The 18,993-nt window shown below is 40.2% G+C and overlaps 1 protein-coding gene across 3 annotated transcripts in view; it reads right to left on the bottom strand.

Moving 5' to 3' along the window:
- Positions 1-18,993, bottom strand: part of TRAK2 (trafficking kinesin protein 2) — a 71,327-nt gene that overhangs the window by 7,130 nt on the left and 45,204 nt on the right. For all 3 annotated transcript variants that reach the window (XM_020970734.2, XM_020970725.2, XM_078147560.1), the window contains 8 exons: positions 15,998-16,076; positions 12,869-12,999; positions 11,999-12,073; positions 8,653-8,790; positions 5,025-5,104; positions 4,271-4,474; positions 2,652-2,953; positions 301-567 (listed from right to left, as the gene is read on the bottom strand). In XM_020970734.2, coding sequence (XP_020826393.1) covers positions 301-567; positions 2,652-2,953; positions 4,271-4,474; positions 5,025-5,104; positions 8,653-8,790; positions 11,999-12,073; positions 12,869-12,999; positions 15,998-16,076 — 1,276 coding nt within the window. The remainder of the gene's footprint in view (positions 1-300; positions 568-2,651; positions 2,954-4,270; positions 4,475-5,024; positions 5,105-8,652; positions 8,791-11,998; positions 12,074-12,868; positions 13,000-15,997; positions 16,077-18,993) is intronic.

Genomic DNA, 18,993 nt, shown 5'->3' with positions numbered 1-18,993 from the left:
CCCACTCTGTACTTTAAATCTTAGATGAAGATTTTCTTTTTGTCTTTTACAAGAGATTACAGATCAATAAACATAAAACTCATATTGGAACATAATAGTCTCTAAAAACAATAGCTCCACTGGACAAATTACCAACTCTATGGCTTGCATCATTTCATATCTAAACAGATCTATCAGTACTTAGTGGAATTCTGACAAAGCAAATTAGTTAAGCACCCAGAAAGTCAAGCACTCTGCAATGAAGGCTGATGGCTTAGGCCTTCTAAGAATAATTATATTCAACCCAAAGCTCTGTGTTACCTGTAAGTGGCACACTTGCTGAAGTAAGAGGTGGTAGGAAGATGCTGGGTACTGGCTTAGACACAGAAGATTTCCCTTCCTCCTGAAATGATTGCTGAACCTGAAATGTTATGCCCTCGTCCTCATCTTCTTCTAAATCAGAAAGGTGATAAATAGCATCTTCTGTCAATAAAGTAAAGCCTTTCGTAATGACCCCTGGCCGTGGGTCAAGAATGGTCCCCAGGTTTGGTTGTGCAAGTTGCTGCCAATGATGTAGAGTCTGAGATCCTGAGCGGGAAAAGGGAAGCTTTTAGGAACGTCAACATATTTTACCTTGGAAGAGAAGCTGGTAGTAAAACCAAACAAATATGGAATAATAAAATAAACTATTTAGTGTTAAGTATCATAAAATTCTTAAAAGCAAAACAGAACTATGAGAGAGTGATGAGAATGGTTTAGCAGTCCATCTGCACAATCAGCTTTTGAAATCTGAAGATGATGTAGGCCAAAAAAAAAAACCTCTTAAGTGTATGAAAGTCAACTCATTGAAGGAAAGTGTGGGCAAACTAGGGGTGGGGAATATGGGTCTAGAATTCCTGGTCTTTAATTATGTCTCTGTACTTATAAGCCAAAAACCAGTCAGTACATCTCCGATCTGGGTATCTGAGGGTTCAATGGGGGAGAATACATCCTCCACATTCTTATCTCAATATCCAATTGTGAAGTATAATTCTAAGAACTCTGGCACCATCTAATTTCATTCCGTTCTAAACACCACTAGCATTGATCATATACAGGCAAAACAGAATCAGAATTGGAACGGACTTATCTATTGGGTTATCTACTTTTTCACTGAATGAAGGAATCCCTTTTATATCAATAGCGCAGAGAGATTTCAGAATAGTGTCTATACTACAAAAATTTGAAATTAATTAATTCTGAATGACAAGTATACTTTCCTATGAACTTGTGGAGTTCTCCAATAGTTTGGCAACATAACATAATGTTAAGAACATTACAGTACATATTTAAAAAACAAAAACAAAAACAAAGAATTTAAACCATTTCAAGGATAGAGGCAGAGGTCATCTTTGCTGAATCTTCATCCTGGCCACATTCACTAAGTATTGCTATATACCCCATGGCTCTATCCTGAATTCAACATGCTCAAAACTGAGCTCATTATCTTCTCCCCCAAACTTCCTTCTTGATGAGAATTTCTGGGAACTTGGCAGAAATTGGTTTAGAGCAACAACTTAAATAATCTACCACAATAAATTCAAAGAGGATACAAATGTATAGAAAAGGACGCACACACAAACTGGAAGAGGACCAATTTAGGTACTTCTGATAGCTATGGCTAGGGGAGAGACTTTATCAAACAAGGGACAGAGGCAATAACAAAAGATAAAACAGGTAACTTTGGTTAATGAAATTGAAAAGCTTTAGCATGTATAAACGAATGCAACTTGGCTTAAGAAGAGACGCACTCGACTGGGGAAAAAAATATGGGACTGATATCCAAGATAGATGGGGAACTAACACAAATACGTAAAACTATGTACATAACCTCTGAGTCACAGTTCACAATACTAGGCAAAGGAGGTGAAGAGAAAGAAAGGTCCTGTATAAACTAAAATATTCACAGAAGCACTTTTTGTAGTGGCAAAGAACTGGAAACAAAGTGAATGCTGATTTTGAAGAATAATTCAACAAATTCTAGTACATGAACACAACAGAATAGTAATGTGCCATAAGAAATGATGACTATTAAGAATTCAGAGAAGCATGGTGAGACATATGAATTCAGGGGAAGTGAAGCAAGCAGAAACAAATACAACATATGCAATGACCACAATAAGGTAAATGCAAAGAACTTTTCCCCTAAACAAACAAAAACCTGAATGCTGTCAGACTGGCAATGAAGTCTGGCCCAGTAGGAGAATGAGAAAATGCACCTCCATGCTTCTTTGTAGACATGGGAGACTAAGAGGATATAATGCTACACATGTCAGATTTTGTTGATGTGTTGGCTAATTTTGTAGAACGTTTCCCTCCCCCACTTTTGTTTCTTCTTTGTTACAAGGGATGGATCTCTGGCTAGGGAAGGAGGAAAGGATATATTAAAAAAATGAAGGTGATATAAAACCAAAAACCATCAATGAAAATAAATTAAGAACACCTTAGCAAAGGATAAAAACAGAATATTTGCTTCCATCCACATATATTCTTTAAATACAATCAGAACAGGAGAACTGATCTTCAACAAGTCTCAAGTAGGGGCTTGACTCAAGGGCTCTTTTTCAGGGAGAAGAAAACAATCAGAAACACAGAGCTCAGTAAAGTTTCTTCTTCCATCACAGACTGCTCACCTTCAAGGGGTTTGACAATCTGCAGCTTCTCTGGCATAAAAGCCCGAATGCAGCTGGTACTGGAACTGAGGTCTATGACCTCAGACTGGTTGGTGCAGAGAGAGGCAAAGCTCCCCGTGGGGGTGCTGCAGCCACTGGCCTCTTCTTTCTCGTCAGTCAACACATGCATCTTACGTTCCCATTCCTCGGCAAAGAACTGTTTCTCACTTAAGTAGTTCTGCCGACGCAGACAAAGGCGATGCAAGGCTGTCGCTAAGTCACTGTCTCCAGGGGTTCCTGGCGGCCTCATATTCTGGGAGTCCCTGTGGGAAATAACAATACTACCACTAGTGGCAACACTGGATGCCTGTAATTATAAAGTGCTTTCACCTGCATTACCGGATTCTGTGAAGATTAGATTTGTAGGACTGCAGTGAGCAGGTTTTGTATTTCTCATTTCTACAGTGTAGGCTGTGGAAGGAGATAAACTGAGGAATCTAAGACTTGCTATTTTTTTAAAGCTATAAATTTGTTAAAAAGAAAGAAGTGCACCACCTTCTATATAACTTTAAACAATTCTGTGTATATAAGATAGCACTTCTTTAGCTAATAGTAGCTGATGATTAGTTAGAATTTCTATGGTACATATGACGCCCTATGCTAAGCACTTTACAGTTATTATCTCAATTGATTCTCACAACAACTCTCCAAGGTAAGGGCTGTTATTTTCCCCATTTTATAGATGATGAGAAAACTGAGGCAAACAGAGGATGAGTGACTTGTCAAACATCACACAAATAATAAGAGTCTAAGCCTAGACTGAAATGCATGTTTTCCTAATTCCAGGGCTAGCACTCTATCCACTGTGCCCCTGAGAAAGATGAATATCTTTAATCACATTTATATCTCCAATTGCGTAACATACCTTCTCTTCACCTCCCTAGGTTTGGGATGGAATCTGTAGTTTAAACGATATAGGGAATTGCCCCCAAAGAGAACTCCTCTTTTTTTTTTGTTGGTGAGTCAATCAGAGTTAAGTGACTTGCCCAGGGTCACACAGCTAGTGTCTAGTGTCTGAGGCCATATTTGAACTCAGGTTTTCCTGACTCCAGGGCAGGTGCTCTATCCACTGCGCCACCTAGCTGCCTCTAAAGGAACTCCTCTTACCAAAGGAGAGTAGGCTCTGTTCTACAATTTAGAATCTTAAAGATTTTGCCTGGGGCAAAGGGGGGTTACCCTGCTATGGGTCCCACAACCAGTACTGTCATAAGCTGAACCTGAACCTAGGTCTTCTGGACTCCAAAGCTGGTTTCCCATCTCCTATGTCATGCTGCCTCTCAAATACACAAAATTAGGAGTGCAGACCTCTATAATCTAGTTCCACTGGCTGATAAGTTTTATCAGTGTGTAGTCAACAAATAAAGCATGAACTATTGGGCCATAATCTTCTACGGATACATTAGGACATTAAAAAGAAAATTACTTTATTAAAATTATACGAACAAACGCAGTGATGGTTTTGAAATGATCGTGGAAATCTGTCTATTTCTATGAAACCGCTCCTGGGACAGTTCTGAATTCCTGAATGTGGCAAATGCCACAAGAAATACAGAAACCAAAGCACCAACTAAACTCCTTACTTGGATAGATCATCCATGCTGCTCCTAGGGTTCGGGTGTGTCCTGCTCTCCAGAGGCTGAACCCCAGACTGGAACAGCTTTGCTGTCATTATGACGCTTGAACGGTTGGAGCCCGGAATCGGAAGCAGGGCAGGAAATGAGGCTGAACGGCAGCGCGCGTCATTAGCCACCCTGACGGTGTCGAATACTCGCTTCTGCTGTTCCCTGTTAAAGAGGAAAATAAATGGCATCTGCCTCTAGCTGAAGAGTGGGAAGGACACAGGTGAAGAAGTCTTTCTCAACCTGGCAACTTGCAAAGGAAAAGCCAGAAATCTTTTTGGGAAAAAAAAGAAAAGTTGCCCCAATTTTACACTTCTTTGGATGTGACTGTGGTCAAGACAGATTGTGAGCCAAGCAGCTGCTAGAATTAAAACTAGAATTAATGGAAAAGGAAGACTTCAGAACACACTCAATTATGTTTATTTAATTAAACACGAAGCTATCTAAAGTGGGGTAGTCTCTCAAGTTTCACAATGCCGCAAAAGAGGACACGTTTACTGGTTCAAAATATTCATAAATTTCAGAATAAGGAAGTTGAGGAAAACTATAAAAAAGGAAAGCTACCAAAGAAAGGCATAAACTGCAGACTGATTTTGTAACTCAGCCTCACAAATACCTGTCACTTCGGGCCACAGCTGAGAAACTCCCCAGAAACAGATTTTTTCCCCTTTATTCTGGTGTTTTGGTCACAGAGGTGACTACACATCGGACTTACTTTTGTCTGCAGAGAGAAGACGACTCATCCAAACTGAGTTCTTTACGCATGGTTCCCTCAATTTCAGCCGCTAGAGATTCCTGAACAAAACAGTTTGGATTTAGGAATGTTTGGTTAAAACAAAACAAAAAGGCAGAAGAGGGCCAGTAAAAACAATCAAGAGCTCTGATGCCTCTACACCGATGCACAAAGACATACGGACAGAGATAAACGGAGTAATGTTTGAGCTCAGAAACGTCATCAGAATTTACTGAGACGCGACTCATGACAGGGTCCTGGCAATGTCAACATACGCCGCATCTACAAGGAAGAGACCAGACAAAGTGGCAGTGAGATTTCCTCCTCACAACTCACAAATCAGATGGGAATGAATATGGTGGATCACACCTGGAGGAAGAAATAAAAATGGTAAATGGTAAAGATATCATGGCGATAAGATCTGGAAGGCCACAAACTAGTTAACAGGCATGACAGAGTAGTGGTAGGACACTTGAAATATCTAGACATCTGCTACAGCTCTCTTTTCCCTTCTTCCCTTCCACCCCCACAATTGCTAATAAATAAAGAATTGGCTTCCAAAGTGGAAATGACAGAACCTTGGAAGGAAGTGACCATCCGGCTCAGAGCTAGGGGTACATAAGGAGAAGGAAGCTCAGGTACGATCCCACATGCATCCTGGATTTGGGAAGGTGCCCAGGTCACTGCCCATTTTAATGATGCTTATAAGATCACAAGTGCCTTTCAAAAGAGTTTTATGAAAGGATAAGAAGGATACTATATCCTAATACTCCATAAGGCAAATCAGGGGAAGAGGGATGGAATGCTCTCAAGAATAAAATTCTGGTGACACAAATGTAAATGATTCCGACTAGGAACAAAAGGAGAATTAGTTTAAAGACATTAATGTGGCTGCTGGGGGATTTCTGAAAGGCATGTACAAAAAACGTCCAGAAAGATCCAAGTGTCCAAAAAGCATGTCTCAATCTGCACTCTGAATCCATCACTTCTCTGTCAGGAGGTGAGTGGGATGCTTCAGTGTTGGTACTGAATGGTCACTGAATTGATCAGAGTCCCTAAGTCTTTCTTTCAAAGTTGTTTGTCTTTGAAATGTTGTTAATGTAAAAACTGATCTGGTTCTGCTCACTTCACTCTGCACCAGTTCACAAAAGTTTTCCCAAGTTTTTTCTGATACTAACACAACTCGTTCAGCCATTCTCCAATTGACGGGCACCCTATCCTTCCCTCCCTTAATTTCCAGTTGTTACCAGAAAGCGCTGCTATAAATATTTTTATACACATGGGACCTTTTCCGTCTTCTTTGATCTCTAGCAGTGGTAAAAGTAGAGTCAAAGAGGATGCAGAGGTTAGTGACTTTCTGGAAAGAGTTCCCACTTGCTCTACCGAACAGTTGGACCAATTCACAGCTCCTGTTTGTAATCTTTGAAAAACTGTCTAAAAAGAGAAAGGCGCTACAGGACTGGAAATGGGCCGAGGATAACCTGATCCTCAAAGAAAGAAGGCTGGTCCTTCAGTTAATGATCTTGACTTGAACTCTTGGAAAAATGTTAGAAAACCTTAGGGATGAAGAGATGGCTTGTGAACCCTCTGGGGAGGGAGGGCACCAGCTACTGTGTGGATCCAGAAAAACTTCATGTGGTTTTGAAGGAAAGCAGTGATTGCAAGAGAGAGGTGAGGAACAAGAGCGTTTTGGATGCTGGGGCCTGTCAGGGCAAAGGCAGAGACACGGGACATGGAGTTTTGTGTGTGAGGTTCCACAAGAATCAAGTAAAACTGGCATGGCTATCTAAAAGTGCCATCTGAATTCTATTCCCTTCAATTTAAACAATTTGGGGGGTACTATTTAAGCATGCTTTAAGATAGCACGTCCTTTTTTGGGGGGTAGCTTGACTGGTCGATGACTACTAGGACTATAGTATGCCTTTAGGAAGGCATATGACAAAGTCTCCATATAACCTTGGACAAGACAGAGAAATATGGGCTGCAGGATGGCAGAGTCAGGTGCCTCTGGAACTGGCTGAATACCTCAGTTAGTACTAATCTGGAGAGACGTACCTGCTAGAGTCCCACAAGGCTCTGTTCTTTTCGACAATTATTAGACTTAGATGACACATAGCTGAGATGGGTAGCTAGCAAGCTAGATGACAGAATCAGGATCCTAAAATGGTCTTAATAGACTAAAAACAGGGGCCTAATTTACATTAATACTTATTAAACTTATATAACTGGATTAAAAACACAAATGCACAAATACAAAACAAGGAGAGTAGTGGATGAATGACAATTCCTATGAAAAAGACTGAGGTTTTCACAGACCAGAAACACAATACGGGTCAACGGTATGGAATGGTGGCTACAGGGCTTCCATGTGCTTAGGCTACATCAATAGCTAGAAACACAGTGTCCTGAATGAGGGAGGTGGGAGCGTTCCTGCTGTCCTCAGCTCTGTCAGATCCCATCTGGAGTGTTTTCTTCAGTTCTGGCTGCAAGCCTTTAAAAGGGACATGGCCAGACTGGGATTTGTACGAAGGAAAGCAACCAGGACAGTGAGGGGCTTCTGCCTGGTGTAGGAATGCTCCATCCAGAGAGGACTTGGGGGTGGAGGATGATGAAGGACAACCACACAGAACAGGAGTTACCCTCATTTTACTTGGTTTATGCAGGACAACATTAGGAACCGCACAGGTTGTGGAGAGGTTGATTTCAGCCAAAAGGAAAACAGTTGTTTAGATGAGGAATGGTCTGCTTCAAGAGCTGATGCAAGTCTCCTCCTGAGAGGCATGCGGTCACATGTGATCCTCCTCGTTCCAGGAAACACCATTTCTCCTTACTCCTCCCACCCCTTCTCCTCAGCAGATGACCCCAGCTCATGATTTACTCAAAAAGCTGAAATCCCCTGAGGAAAAATCCCAGGGCATGTGCTTCAGAGGAGCTCCAAGATGGCGAGGCAGGGGGCAGACAAAACGATGAACGACACATACGAGAAGGGAAACCAAATCGGCTCTGCACCTTTCCTCATATAAATATATAAGCATTCCAATCCCAGAATTCCATCTACCTCAAATAAACATTAAAGCAACTGCCTACTTGTAGGAAAAAGTTTCCTTCTCTCCAGGCTGCACACTTCCTCCATCATGTCTCAGCTCTACAACCTGAAGCCTCACGCCAATCATGGAAGTGTGCATAATGGAAGAGACACGCTCCCTTTCACTGGATGGCTCCTCCAAGAACCTCCATGTAAAGATGGCACCCAGGCCAGTCATGTCTCCTTCCTCTCCAGGCTGCACTCTGGACTTCCTCTTCTACAACCCCTTGTTGGATACTTGTGTCCATCCCCGCCCATCCCACCCTCCTTCCTGTTGCTTCTTTTTATTGGCTGTCTTTGCTCATTCGATTGTAAGCTCCTGGAGGGCAAAGGCTGTCTTTCTAGTTGTATTTATATTCTCAGGTTTTAGCACAGTGCCTGGTATGTAGTAGGTGCTTAAAAAAATGTTCATTGATTGACTGCTGACTGACTGACTGAATGGATGGTATTACAGCTTGCAGTGTATACAGTTTGAAGAAACCAAAATTTCCTTTAATATTCTGTACAGCACTCTGGTTTCCTTACCGCAGAAAATGCTCCACACTGTTGGGGGCCGTATAAATGTGCTGCAGGGCTAGTTCTACTACGGAGTTCCTTCACTTCTTCTTGGGATTCGTGTAGCATTCCCAGACACTCTGCATTCCGATCCTGTAACTCGTGCAGCTGAAATGAGAAACAGGAATGATCAACATAACTTACCGTCTTTTCTGAAGAACAATGAAAGACAATTTCCCAACTAATCAGCAAGCTTTTCCAAGGAAGAAGTGAACTTTTTTCAATACTGTCAAGCAGTTCATACCAAATGAATACAGTTGGTACCTTCCTGAAATGCCAAAATGCATCCCCGCTAGGGACAGCTGGACATAGCTCTTCCTACTCTAAAATGTAAATTTACAGTCTAGGGTAATAATGATAATAATGGATTTATATGGTACTTTTAAGTTTGCAAAGCATTTTCTCATTATATTTGTTATCTCATCTCAGTTGATCAAATTTATTATCCCATTTGAGTATCAAGAAGATAAAAGATTAGCTGTAAGTCACATTTCACATAATATTCATAATTTTTTTAAATAAAATCACTCTCAAGTAAAAAAATACCAAGGTAAGGAAGGTTTGAGAATTATTTTTTTTTACCTCATTTGTAGGTGCTTAGTCTTTCTAAACAAAGGATTTATCTCCCTGGTTTGGGAATCATTCTTTATGCCTACATAGGTATACTTACACAGAACCTAGCACAAGATAGATAGGCACTTCATAAATGTTGATTAACTGAGAGCAAAATGCATTTTCTGCTAAACTCTTTGTTGCATTTGTCTTTTCAGGGGCCTGATTAATTCACTTGCATTATACAAATTAACCATAAAACTTTATAATTCTATAATGCTTCATAATTTACAAAGTCTTTCCCCCCCAACTCCACGATAGCAGCAAGCATTATTATTCCCATTTTACAGATCACAGAGATAGCAAATGTTAGAAAGGTTATACATTTGTAAACATATTTAGCAGACTGGGTCATTATGAAGAACCTAAGAAAATCAGATAGTTTTTTAACTGTTTTGCCTAAATATCTGTTCCTCTAGGCAGCCTTGTGAGATGACAAATCGTAAGGAGAGTTGCCATCTACTTTGGTAGAGGGCATTTCCATGGGGAGCTCCTGTTGAAATCACAGTTCTGAACAAAGAAACCAATACAATGCATATGTGAAATTTTTGCATAGTTGGAGAACACGGGATTTTTTTTTGTTATTTTTCCTGAGATATTTGTAAAGCAGTGTCTTTAAAGCAGAAGAATCATCTGAGAGAAGGAATACAATCACCCATATTTCATCAGACTAATCTTTCCCCAAATTCTGATGCGGAGAAGTCCACATATTTTATATTATTAAGTTTTACAAAAGCTCACCTCTTCACCAATGTTTTTTTCCTAGCCCCCACCTCATTGATCTGTGAAGGCCAACCTCAACCCCTTCCTTTTCTCTCTTCAAGCACTGAAGGGTCCTTCAATAGCTAATTAAAATAGTACTAACTTTGACCCAGTAATAGCACTTCTAGGTCTGTATCCCAGTGAGGTCATAAAAACGGGAAAAGGACCCACATGTACAAAAATATTTATAGCAGCTCTTTCTGTGGTGGCAAAGAATTGGAACTTGACGGGATGCCCATCAATTGGGGAATGGCTGACCAAGTTGTGGTATATGAATGTAATGGAATACTATTGTGCTGTAAGAAATGATGGGCAGGCAGATTTCAGAAAAAAACTGGAAAGACTTGTACGGACTGATGCTGAGTGAAGTGAGCAGAACCAGGAGAATGCTGTATACAGTAACAGCCACATTATAGGATGACTTTGATAGACTTGGCTCTTCTCAGCAATGCAAGAATCTAAGACAATTCCAAAAGACTCATGATGGAAAATGCCATCCACATCTAGAGAAAGAACTATGCAGTCTGAATATAGATGCAAGCATACTATTTGCTCTCCTTTTCTTTTGTTGTTTTGTTTTATTTCTTCTTTCTCGTGGTTCCTCCCATTAGTTCTTCTATACATGACTAATGTGAAAATATGTTTAAAATGAATGTATAAGTAGAGTCTATATCAGATTGCATACTGTCTTGTGGAAGGGGGAGGGGAGGGAGGAGGAGAAAATTAAAAGCTCAAAATCTTATGGAAGTGAATGTTGAAAACTAAAAATAAATAAATTATTTTAAAAAGTAGTATTAATCTTTTTAATTTTATTGGTGATTCCATTGAGATACCATCCAATTATTCACAGTTGAAAAATATCTATGGATTAAAGCATTACATGAGATGATCTCTATTCTCTTAAAAGCCATCTTGATCTTTAAGTATTTTGTTTTTTAAAAGAATGCTTAGTTATTTTTACAAAGCTGATTCTGAAACAAATGCCAATCTTTCTTAACTTTTAGCACATCATATTCTAGTTGTCCGTCCTTTCTTGTTTTTTTGTTGTAAAAAAAATAACAATAATTATTACAGTTAACATTTATGTAACACATTAAAATTTGTAAAACACAGTACAAATTTTATCTCACTGGATTCTCATAACAGCCCTGGGAGGGAAATGCTATTGTTATCCCCATTTTACAGATGAGGAAACTGAAATTGGGAGAGGTTAAGTGATTTGCCTAGGGTCATACAGCTGGTAAATGACTGAGGCAGGATTTGAATTCAGGCCTTCCTGACTCCCTATGCAGCACTCTTCTTACCCACTGTGCACTAGCTCCCTTGAAATACTTCAATGGATCCTTGATCTTGCACGATACCAGCAGCAAGCCCCTCACACATGCTCCTCCCACAAGTCATTCCTCCCATTTCTCCATGTTCTCCCAGAGAAGAACAACTCCCCATGCCAAGGTCCTTCTTATGTTGTTCTGATGCTGGGAGGAAACCAATGGAGCACAATAGGCCTTTTTTATAGGATCACAGATGAGAGAGCACCAAATCCATCATTTCTGTGAATTACTTCCAACCTGGGAGGGTTTCTGACAGTTCTGTTTCTTTTTGGTATTTCTATTGCTGCTTTTAAGTAGTATGTTGACAAGGCAGACTCCTTCATGACAATGAACCCTGCCATTCTCTTTTGAAATTATAGACCCTATGTAAAAGGAACTATCTTGTTAATGGTCATTCGAGCTAGACTGAAAATTCTATTTTTGCTGAAGAATTCTACAGAATTCAAATTTTTTTGTGGTCTATAGAACATGCCGATGATAATCCACAGATGCCGCTTGATGAATTAAAAAAAAAAATCACTGCTTTTCTCCATTTTCTCTAGTTATATAATTCTTCATAAAGACCACTGAAGAAAAAAGAGAGACACAAAAAAGATAAGGAAACAAATTACCTCCATTGTCAGCTGTCTTTGGGCATCTTTGGAAGCTTGTAGGTGAAGCCTCAGTTCCTCCTTTTCAAGGACATGCTAGTGCCATGTTAAAAAAAAGCATACTTAAAATTTTAAGCATATAACATACAATTATTCTTTTTTATGGGGGAAGCATATGACAGCATTAGAAATTCTGATATGAATAACAGTTACTCCTCAAGAGGCAACTTTATAAAATCCTAATTATAATATTAGATTCATAATCATAAAATAACTGTAAAAGTCTAACACGGACAAAAACTATTTCTCTCCAAACTGTCCAGAGAACTACGAGGATTATTAACTAATAGGCCACATGGTAGTCTACTGAGTTCGGTAAGTCGTTACTCTGTTTTCCAGAGAGAGAGACTTAGAGGAGCTGTATTCCAGACACAGGCAACAGTGTACGCAAGGGCGTTGAAAGCATTTAGGGGATCACGAGTACTCCAGTTTGGCTGAAGAAGACAGCATATGACAGGGAGTCGTGTGCGATAGGCTGGAGGCAGACCCAAGTCAGTTTGTCTAGGCCTCAAGTCCTCGGCTAAGCAGACATAAGTACTTGGCAGACAATGAAGAACCAGGACAGTTTTCAAGCAGGGAAGTGACTGGATCAGAAATGTGCGTTCATTATGATGACTGAACTGGCAGTAGTACATTGGACAGACCGGACTGAGAAGGAAGCGACAATGGCAGCCTGGGGGACAGCCAAGGGCCTGTCCTACAGTGCAGGTGGTATGGTGGGCTAACAGAACGGATGGGGTGGGTGGAAAGAAACTGCACGGACATATTTAGGACACATAGAGCTGCGGTCTAATGACAGGGCACAAAATTGGCTTGTGCCTTTAAACCTACTTCTTTAATTTTGTGCTGAAGATCAAGGATCTGTGACAAGAGGGAGGAGATCTTTTCCTGGTACTGAATCAGTTCATCGCTCTTCCCCGATAACTCCTCTGTCATCCTGGACATCTGCGCATTTGTCTCACCTGGAGAGTTAAAAGAACGATTCTGATAACTCTAAGGCCCCCCAGGGGAACAAACAGTAGTAGAATTTCTCCACCTATAGTGATCTGAACCAGATCACCCAGCTACAGAGTCGTAACCCAGATCTCTGATCGCTACTGAATAGGTTACTTGCAGTGCCAATCAATGTAAATGCTAACCCTGCAAAGAACAACTTTCTCAAATCCAGCTGGTTTATGAATCTAGAATCTGCCTTAAAAAATTATAATGTGGAGTATGAACTTCTTTCATGATAGAGCAAAAGATGAAAAACCATCACAACCAAGGGCAAACATTGGTTAAAGGTGGCCCCTGTGTCCAAATTCAAGCTAGATGAGGACTTCTGGAACAGCTTACCTTGAGTGGGGCCCTGGTTCAAGGATATCCCCTATGAGGGAAGAGATGTTTTGAAATAATGCATACATTTTAATTGGGCACTTCTGCTTTATGATTCAGTATTTCAGATGAGGTCAAAGGATCATGAATTTAGAGCTGATGCGAAGCACCCTTGTACATACATGGAATTAAACAATCTTGTCAACAAGATTTTAACTTAAAGACAACGGGAAACAACTCAGGTAGAATTGTCAATGTAGAATGAGTCAGGCAGCTAGGTGGCACAGCGGATAGGGCGCCAGGTCTAGAGTCAGGAAAACTTAATCCAGCTTCAGACACTTACTAGTTGCATGACCCTGAGCAAATCACTTAACCTCGTTTGTTTCCTCATCTATAAAATGAGCAGGAGAAGGAAATGGCAAACCACTCCAGTATCCTTGCCAAGAAAACCCCAAATGGGGTCACGAAGAGTTGGACATGACTAAAACAACTGAACAACAATAAAAGAATTAGGCAAGTTAAGCAAGTTTTAGTTCTTAGGATAGAGTAGCAATTAGGGTATAATTTCTTTAAGATATTTTTGGGAGGGTGGGATATTTGGCCCATGACTCAGAAACAGCTCTTATCAGGACAATAGAGAAGACATAATAGTCATGTTTAAGGTGTTAAAATGCAAATCCTAGGCACAGGTAAGCTAGCATTTTTTTAAGCCTACAGGAATCTAGTAGAGCTAAAAATAATAAATAACACAAGACCCACTTAGCGGAAAAAACAAACAAAAACCAATCCTTTACACCTAACTCACTTCACTCCTCAAAGGTTTTCCACTGAGTTTTCCTTGGGGAGAACACTCATGATCATCTGTAGTATCACTTCATTAATCTTAAAAAACAAAAGATTTGATTTAAAAAATATCTGAAAAAATGAAAGAAATGATGGCATGTTTACTGAGAAGAGAGGCAGCTCTTATTATTCAAAAGACAAGCAAGTAGCCTTCGCAAGTCAGATAGATTTTCAGGCAAGTAAGCAAAACGCTTAACATTTTTAGGGGAAATTTCTAAAACCTCTGTCATTGTTTCCCACCCATGTTAAGCTATGAGGATTCCAAGCGAAAGTAAATATTTATTTCAAAAATAAACTTTAAAATTTAGAGGAAAGAACAGCCCACCAAAACACAGAAAACCAGACCCCTCCTCTCCTCTCCTCTCCGCTGTTTCTCAGTTCAGAAAAGACTTTTAAGTTGGTGGAGAGTTAATGAGACTTCAGAGAACAGTAATGAGGAATCAGAAAGCTAGCTTTGCAATTTAGGGAAGTCCTTTAACCTCTTTGAGATTATTTCCTCATCCGTAAAAGGAGAGATTTGATTTTTAAAGTTTCTTAAAGCATGAAAATTCTGTGATAACTTAATCTATCTAGATGCTGATAGCCTAAATGAATGGGAAGGACTAATAGCTACACTCATTATAGAAGCTACAGCCTTCTCTCCTTTGGTGTCATTCTCTCTCTTCTTCCCTTTCCCTGTTCTGCTTCCTTTCTTAGGCAGCTACACAGACAGAGCACTGGGCCTAGAGTAAGGAAGACTTGAGTTCACATCCAATCTCAGACACTTGCCAGCTACATAACCCTGAGCAAGTCACTTAACCTGTTTGCCTCAGTTTCTTTATCTGCAAAATGGGAATAATAATAGCACTGGCCTTCCAAGGTTACTGTAAGAATCAAATGAGATGTTATTTGTGAAGTGCTTAGCACAGTGCCTGCCATATAGTAGGCACTACACAAATGCTAGCTATTATTATTATTTCTTCCTGGTTGTTCCCCTTAATTGATCATGACATAATACTAACATTTTTTAATTGTTCAAATGCATTAAACAGAATTTGCATTTCCTATCTTTAGTTTAAAAATTGGTCTTGCACAACATTTTCTCCTCTCTCTAAAACACTTTTGACCTAAAACCTAAGTTGAATCTTCATTTATGTCATTCTTGATCAACAGTTTTGGGGGTCAGCGGTTCTTGATAGAAAGGACTTCCTTATCCCTCTTTCAGGTGACATGCTCACCATCTTTTTTTCCACATCTTTTCAGTTGGTGTCCTTTGGTATGATGTACAGCAATGTAAGTCTGATTTAACAACTAGTACTGGGGGCAAAGGAAGTAAAATATTTAAAAATTAAATTTGGTGCTTTATTTCACACACAGTCATAGAATCACAAGGACCTGGGCTATCGCCCTAGCCCACCTTTCTCATTTAATCAAGAAAACTGAGGCTATATACCAAGATATTAAAATGCACTTCTTCAAACTGCTGTTTGAAATATTCTTAGGGAAATCTTCTATTTGACTTCTAAATAGAAATTTAGTCAATTGCAAACTGGAAGTTTATGAAACACATAGCATAAGTTTCTCAGGGGTAGGCATTACCTCATTTTTGTCTTTATAACCCTTATACTCAACTCAGTGTCTTGCACAAAGTAAGGTGCTTAATGAATGAGGAAATAAGTTGTTTTATTGGTAGGTCCTTAAATATCTGTTAACTTGAATGTTCACCTAAAAATAGAAAAATGAAGCATGACGAAGCTTGTAAAAAGGCCATTCTAGAACTGTCTAACCTGAATTCCAACAACAGAATGGAAACTGAATACTCACGAAGCTCTTTAACACAGTCATTGACAAGTTGCTGCTCCTTCTCTTCATAGGTAATTGTTTCAGTCTTTATGTGAGAAGCCTTTAATAGAAAAACAAAGAGATTGCAGTGAGTTCTGTAGTAGCAGCATATTTTAATTCTTTAATAATGAGTCATGAGTAGTTGAGATAACCTTTATATCTCATTTAAGATATGATGAATAGGTCATGAAGACATATCCATAAAACTCGGAGTCGGTATAGTATCGATCATAAAATGAGGGATTTCATAATAATACTTCCACAGAGCTTTATTATGGTGACATAAAAATAACCTTGATACTTTCCATGCAATCATTACCACAGATGATAGACAAGCCTGAGAGCACTTTAAGCACACATACACACCAAGGAGACAATAAACTTTTTTTTTTATTAGAAGTAGGCAAGAGAGAAAGGTGAAGGAGGAAAAGACAGTGTCATGACTATCAGACCTCTATACAAAACAGCATGCTGGACTAGAAAGATGAAAACCAAGACGACGTTTGCAGCATCAGGCACTACTCTAGTTCTATAAGGAAGGAGAATGCAAAAATTGTCACAGAAGAATTTTTTATTGCAATCTTTGTGAGCAACTGATGAGCAAGTTGGCAGGAAATAAAAAGTAAAGCACGAATGTCTGTGAGTGAGCCAGGCTAGATCTGGGACCCAAATCTCTACTCAAACCTCTGGGAGAAAACTTAGAGCATTAACTAGTGTATTAACAGTCTAAGGCAGGACCTGTGCCCGGTCACAAATTACAGACACACCTGGCCATCACTCGCCGTCCTCTCTGACTCTGACAAAGACGATCTTCTCTTCACCACGGTCCACCCCTGATGCCTTTGGATCTCATCTCTTTCAGCAGTTTGCTCTTTCATTCTCTGTCACTCCTCCCCTCTCTGTTCCTTAATTTCTCTCTCTATACCCATCAGGTCTTCCCCATCCTATCAAAGCCTACCATCCTCTCAAGATAGTATCCTTTTACAACCAAACTCCTAGAAAGACTGTCTCCACTTCTCATTCCTCAATCCATTCCAACATAATTTACGACCTCAACATTCAACTGAAATTACTTTCTTCAAGGTTGTTATCTGCTAAGCCAGAGGGATTATTTTTAATTTTCATTCTTCTCAACCTCTGCAGCACTGTTAATCACTCTCTCCTCCTGGATGCTCTTTCCTCCTTGGGTTTTTGTGACTTGGCTCTCTCCTGGTTCTCCTCCTCCTTCTCAGTTTGTTCCATCTTCCATGCCCCACTCCCTAAAGAAAATCCTCTTTTTTCCTGGTGATCTTATCAGTGACTATGAATTCAATGATCATCTTTATACAGTTAAATCCCATGCATACAAATCCAGCTCTAGTTTATCTCCCAAGCTTTGGTCCTGCAACACCAACTGCCCATAGCAATATTTCCAACTGCATGTGGCACCTCAAACTGGACATGTTGAAACAGAACTCATTATCTTTTCTCCTAAGACCCACCCTTCTTCCTAATTTCCCTATTTCCTCTGAGAACACCACCATCCTTCACATCACCAGGACCAGCAATCCTCATCATCCTCTCTTATTCACTCTCCTTTAACCCTCAAACCAGTCAGCTGGCTAAATTCTGTCAATTCTGTTTCCATGTTTCCATGTTGTCTCATCAGTTCTCTTCTCTTATCAACTCTTGCCTACATGACAGCCACAGCCTTCTAATTGGTCTCCCTGTCTCCAGGCTCTTTCCTATCCAATACATTCTTAACAGAGTTTCCATACTGACATTCCTAAAGTGTTTAATCATGTCACTGACCTGCTTAAGAAGATCAAGTGGCTCCCTACTGCCTTTAGAACTGAGCACAAACTCCTCTGGCTGTCACAGAAAGCTTGGTTCCAACCTAACTTTCTAAGCTGATCTCACATTTATCGCCTTTATTAACCCTGTGTTCCAGCTTAAATAGACTACCTATCATTGCTTCCTATGCTACATTTTATTTCCTCCCTCCATGACCTGCATAAGCTGACCCTACAAACAGAATGCATTCCCTTCACACCTCTATCTCTCCAAAACACTGTATCCACGGCTCGGCCCAAATGCTGCCCTTTACAAAAGGCCCTTCCAGATTTCCCCTGTTATTACTGTCTCTCTCTCCCACCTCCCCCAACCCCAAGGCTTTTCCTTTATTTTGTACACACTTTGTACTGGCTAACTGAGGCACATGTTGTTTTCCCACAGTAGAACATAAATTCTTTGAGGGCGAGGCCTGATTTATTTTTATCTTTGTATCGAAGCACCTACCACTGTCTTCTGCACAACTGCCATTTAATACACGCCCGATGAATGAAGGATTAAAATTCACCACACTTTTAAGCAGCTACCGCGCGTAGCTACACTAGACACTGAGGGAGATATCTTATTTAGACAAGACGCAGCTGATGTGCGCTCATTCATCAGGATACGCAGAACTGGAGGGGACTCTAGTTAGGGAGAAAGGTTAAGGCAGGCTTGGGACGTGGACTCAGGTGTTACCTGAAGCCACAGGAGTGGAATTCTGAGCTCACCAAGGGAGGGAAAAGGTAAGGCTCCCGCAGAACATCTACCTCCCTTTATGGAAGAGAAGCCAGTGAAGGGTAATCACAAGATACCCTGCCCAAGAAGGATCATGGAATCACAGACTTAAAAGCTGAAAGGGACCCGAGATGTCAAATTAGTCCAACCCTCTCACTTGACAGTCAAGGAACTAAGTGAGACCCAGGGAGAGTAAGTGGCCTTCCCAGGTGACACAGGTAGGAAGAGGGATTTTAGGTGTAAGGTGGATTTTATTATTCTTTTTTAGATAATAGTTCCCAGGATCATAGACACTAGTTCCTAGGATCCATGGCCATAAACAACTGCTACTGCATCTGCACACAGGTACAGAATGTTAAGATGATATAAACATTGGTGTACTTGCTCTGTGCTGAGTCACCATGATATCGCCAAAGTTTATGGAAACATGT

This window comes from Phascolarctos cinereus, unplaced genomic scaffold (genome assembly GCF_003287225.1).
Source record: "Phascolarctos cinereus isolate Bilbo 61053 unplaced genomic scaffold, phaCin_HiC Scaffold_7;HRSCAF=346, whole genome shotgun sequence".
NCBI classification, from domain to species: Eukaryota; Metazoa; Chordata; class Mammalia; order Diprotodontia; family Phascolarctidae; genus Phascolarctos; species Phascolarctos cinereus.
The sequence above is the reverse complement of the archived record's forward strand: the minus strand, read 5'-3'. Positions and strand labels throughout refer to the sequence as shown.